The sequence below is a fragment of the Buceros rhinoceros genome, unplaced genomic scaffold, assembly GCF_000710305.1.
Source record: "Buceros rhinoceros silvestris isolate BGI_N320 unplaced genomic scaffold, ASM71030v1 scaffold19043, whole genome shotgun sequence".
NCBI lineage: Eukaryota > Metazoa > Chordata > Aves > Bucerotiformes > Bucerotidae > Buceros > Buceros rhinoceros.
Window position 1 is genome coordinate 1 of NW_010403297.1, and position 5194 is coordinate 5194.

The 5194-nt window shown below is 38.0% G+C and overlaps 1 protein-coding gene across 1 annotated transcript in view; it reads left to right on the plus strand.

Annotated features, from left to right (window-relative positions):
- Positions 1-341: 341 nt before the first annotated feature.
- The window catches only part of THBS2 (thrombospondin 2), a gene marked incomplete at its 5' end in the record, with an annotated part of 29904 nt that continues 25051 nt past the window's right edge, over positions 342-5194 (plus strand). The window contains 2 exons of the mRNA XM_010132975.1: positions 342-929; positions 2427-2511. Of these exons, the coding sequence (XP_010131277.1) occupies positions 342-929; positions 2427-2511 (673 nt within the window). The remainder of the gene's footprint in view (positions 930-2426; positions 2512-5194) is intronic.

Here is a 5194-nt window from a genome sequence, read left to right on the forward strand (position 1 = left end):
TATGTATTTCCTTTATATATAAAAAATAATGAATACATTGTTACATGCACCTGTGCATAGGCATATACATGACAAACAGCATGTGTATATGTATATACAAGTGTATATTATACAGTACTATAAAATATGTTATATAATCAAACATAGCTACAGACCTAGGAGGAGGGAGTTGTCATGTAAGTGAAAATGACAGGTGGAAAATACGATTCACTTGCATGCTAGTAGGAACAGTTTGTGGAATTAGGAAGGTACTGGGTTTACTCTGCTGATCTTTTCATCTGTCATATAATTGCAGTTACTAATATAATGTGCAGAGTTGTTTCTTTTAAGACCTTTTGTAGGCACATTGTCACACACTGTTGACTTTTTCAGATGGTGACAAGGAAGAGGAAACTACCTTTGATTTACTTCAGATCAGTAACATAAACCGAAAGACTGTTGGAGCAAAATTGTTTCGGGGTCCAGACCCTGTTATCCCAGCATATCGTTTCATTCGGTTTGACCACATACCTCCATGTAAACCAGAGAAATTAAAAAAGATTATCAAACTCATACGGCAGAATGAGGGCTTTATCCTTTCAGCCACCCTGAGACAGGACAGGCAATCTAGAGGCACTATCCTTGCTTTAGAGGGTCCTGGCATCAGTGAGAGGCAGTTTGAGATAATTTCCAATGGCCGGGCCAACACCCTGGACCTTATCTATTGGGTGGATGGCTTCCAGAATGTGATTTCCCTGGAAGACGTGGACCTCGCTGACTCACAGTGGAAGAACCTCACCGTCCAAATAACAGGGGAGAACTACAACCTCTATGTTGGCTGTGACCTTATTGACAGCTTCATCCTGGAGGAGCCTTTCTATGAGCAGCTGAAAGCAGAGAACAGCAGAATGTATGTTGTAAAAGGGTCCATCCGGGAGAATCATTTCAGGGTAGGTAACCTGGAGAAGCTTGGTCTCTGGTGAGGTAAGAAAGTAACTGCAAGTAGTTTGAGAATATGCAGTAAATGCAGTTTTCTTCTCCCAGTGCCTCTTGGATTTGATGGGCTCACAGGTGTTCCCAAGCAGTTTCTCCGGAGTGTTTGTATTCATTGCTCAATCTGTTTTGTGTGAATTTGGGGATCTTGAAAGAAAAGATTGGCAAAGCAAAGTCTAGATCTAGGAAAAGTGCACAAAACCAGTTTATGGGCTTTCCTATGCAACCATCCACTTTCTTTTCCAGATACAGGTTTTCTAAACATGTTGCATTTTTGTGGCAATTTGTAGAATTCTTTGGAAATTTCTTGAAGAACTGGTTTTCCAGAGAAATATATCTATTAAAGTAATAAAAGCCTGTCAGTATTTTTAGACTTTATTTGAAAGGGAAAGGAAAAAAAGTATTTTTAATGGCACTCAAGCATGTGGCGTTGGTCCATCCCCTAACAGAATATCTTGGTTTGCCATTCTGAAACCTTTTGTTTTAATTTATACATATATATATACACACACTGAGGAAAAATCGGAACAAAATATCTTGATCAGTCCTTTTTTTTTTGGTTTTGTGGAAAACATTATTGTTTCTCTTTTGTTTTAAAATTAAGCAATTATGCACTTTCTCAGTTCACTATAAAATGAATATTACCTCCTGCATCATATAGTGATGTGATCTGGCCCAAGTGCTTTATGGATTATTTCTTTTCACGCACAGCTGAAATCGACCTTGAACTCACAGCTTCAAAAACTTAAAAAGCCCTTTCTTTCAAAGCTGTTGTGCCATCTAGTTGTCAACCAGAGCCTGACATGCTGGAATGTAGTTCCATGGGGTGACCAGTTTTGGTGGGGAAGCCAGAAGTTCTTGCTCACAGTCTCCATGACTAAGTTCCTCCATCAATTGTGCTCCTAGAACTGGTAGTGGAGCTGTATTGTTAAGAGGGTCACCAAAATAACCTGGTTTAAAAGTTTTTTTTTTTTCTTCTTTGAGTTTTAAGAGAAACAGACATCAGCTTGTTTTTATAGTATTGTCTCAGAGTAGTGTCAGCACATTTGAGGAGACAGTGAGATATGGTGCATGGGAATGACTGGCTAAGGATGGAGGGTGATGGGGCATGAACTTCAAAAGTTAGTTTTGACCTCATAATGAATGTCTCATAGAACTACAATCAAAATGTGCTATGAAAATGGAGATTAGAGCTTGTAGATGATCAATGACTTTGTCTTATTTCAGAATATACCTAATTTAGTTGCTATTTATATTATTGAAATTGTATATAACAAAACTGCAAACACTTTTTTCGCAGTTTTTGTCAGGTTTAATTCTTTGTAGATTGTTTTTTTTTACATACTTACTTGTGTCTGAATCCAGTCAGTAGCACAGGAGCGAGGCAAATCAGTTATTAGGTACTCACAAATTGATCTAAGTGTTTTTTAATTATTTAAAAATTATTATTACAGGGTCTTCTGCAAAATATTCAGTTAATCTTTGACACTTCAATAGAGGATGTTCTGCGTAAAAAAGGATGCCAGAGAAGCCAGTCAAGTAAGGCTTTTTTACGTCATTAATACAATTCGGTTGACTCTGAAAATGAGAAATATCAATGGTGACATACTATCCTAAAACTAGGCAACAGATCCCTTTGAAGTGAAAAAGAAAATTAATTGCTTTTTGGTGGTAATTGGAATATATATTTTTAGCTATCTCAAGATAGCATTTCTATTCTCTACCCTATTATTTTAGTTCTTATTGCTTAGGTTTATAAGTCTGAGCCTCTGTTTTTAAATTGGGAGAAGAGTTGTCAAGCAGAAAATTAATAGAAACAGAAAGAAGAATGCATATGTGTGAAAATACCTCCATTATTCTAGGAGAAGTCTGTGATTCTTTGAGCACAAGATTGGTAACGTTGCTTCTGAATTCTACTCCTGACTCTCAGTGGGCCCATGAACAAGTCTGCAAGTCTTAATGATATTGGATTCCTCGTCAATAAGTCTGACTGAAAAAGGCTTTGGGTTTGAATACCAAAGCATTGTTAATCTAAACAACCTAAGGAAAAGAAGAAAAAAATGGAAGAGTTATGGAAGGCTTGTATGTGACAGGCTGTGTTCTTGTTAGTCCAGTTCATGCTGACCTCACTAGGAGGGGAGCCCTGTGTGTGGGGGAGTTTATTGGATTCATCATGAAAGAGTCAGAAAAGTTTGTCAAGTGTACACTAAGATTTTGTACTTGAGCTCATGCAGAGTGCTGGCTATTTAACTTTCCAGTGTTCATAACAGGCAAGAGTCTATCAGAGGAATGTGGTGGCTGCACAAGGCAGTCAGGACTTCAGGGTTTTATTTGAAACTCCTGCCATCTGAAATGCCATTATTTCTGTCACTTTGCTAAAACATATGATGTGAAGCAAATCAGCTAAGCAAACTGTACTCAACTCTTTTCCTTGTTTATGCAAAGCCTAGAAGTGAAGCAGTAGCAGAACTTGAGTTCTTCAAAAGGGGCCAAAATGTTGAGATTTTTGTAATGAAATGTCCCTATAAGATATATAAATGCATGTATATAAGTGTATGTATATACCTATGTAGGGAGGTGTATATATGTACATGCACAAAAAATTTAACTGAACTGACTAGTCTGTTTTTTAAATGTTGATGAAGGATACTGTTTGGTTATTTCATGCATTCCAGAGGTGTGCAGGACCTCAGACACAAGTGCGATGTGTTAGAAATGAGTCATGTAGGCTAGAATGGAAGTGGCCTTAGATGGCACAGGCAAGAAGACATGCCCTCATTTGTTTGTTGTCATCTCTTCCAGCCAAGTTGTTTTCTGTACTCAGAAACTACTGCTTACTAGTTTTCAGCTTTATTAGTGGAAGAAAATGTTTGAGGAGCAGAACTGCAGTGGGAAAATAGATTGCGTATTTAGGTCTAATTGTAACCTGAATAAAAGAGAAGGATGGCTTCAGGAAGGATGCAGTTCAGCTGTCCTCCTTCATTTACCACGGAAACAAAATTACCTGAATTGAAGTAGAATCTTGAGGACGCATTCAGCAGTCAGAGCCAGAACAGTCTCAGTCAAGAGGATGGGATCCCTAAGTGTAGATGGATTGAACCAGTGAAACTAACAAAAGACAATGTCTACAAATCTTTTATATTATTGATTACCAGAAAAGGAAATAGTGTGACCAAATGTTTTGAAATATCGCCAAAGAGAAATGGGATGTTACTGTACTTCTACTATGAAAAGAAAGCTGATGGGAGCCTAAAGGAATAATTGAGTTCTACATGCTGATAGATACTTCAGGAGAAATTCTTACACCCTTTAACAGTTGCAGCTATAACCAACAGATAATATTTTCTTACTGTGTTTATCACATCTGTTTAGTACAAAATTTCAGATCCAATAAATTATACAGATTTGGTTTTTCATTTTATCCTTTCTGGGAAATACTTAGCAAGTATTTTTACTTTTACTTCGCAACATCAAGAGTACACCACAAGATGGAAATTACTTGTACAACAACAGAAGAGGGCTAATAGCACACTGTGGCTTAAGGCCATCAGAATGACTTGAGAGGCTTGTTATGTGCATGGTTGATTTTCTGGCATTGCCTATGCAGCTTTATTACCAAAGTTGAAAAGCCATGGGCAGTATGTTACTGACCACAAGATATATATTTTCCCATTTTGATGACCCAGTCATTGAGCTGAGGTACAGGCTCTGACATGCCATATTTACATGAGTGTCCCATAAAAACATGGCAGATGTTACCAGTCAAGGGCCCTCAACTCTGAGAATGCAAAAAGCCTGCTGCTTTTTCAGAGGCAGGGCAGTGTTTTCCTACTATATCTTTAATCCTAGTATGAGAATGTGAGGTATGGTGAAATGGTAGCTTGGGATTGCTGCTGAGTTGAGAGTAGGAAGGTGTCTCTTGTAGTGTGATGGCTGCCAATTCTTTAGGCACAGCTCTGGATAGGAGAGATGACAAAAACACTCCTAAATAGGCACATCAAAATCCTTTCTTCAACTAGCTCAACAGAATGACATTTGCACATTCTGCTCTTCTGGTTTCTCATTTTAAAGGTAATCATGTGGTCCTTAGGAAATTAGCAGGAAGCCAGCAGCAGAGAACTGATTTCCCAGTGATCCCCAGGCATCTTCTTTCAGTCACTGCCAAGTACCAGTAGGAAGTGTGGATTTAGTTCTTCTAACATAGTTTTGGTTTATGTTTCCT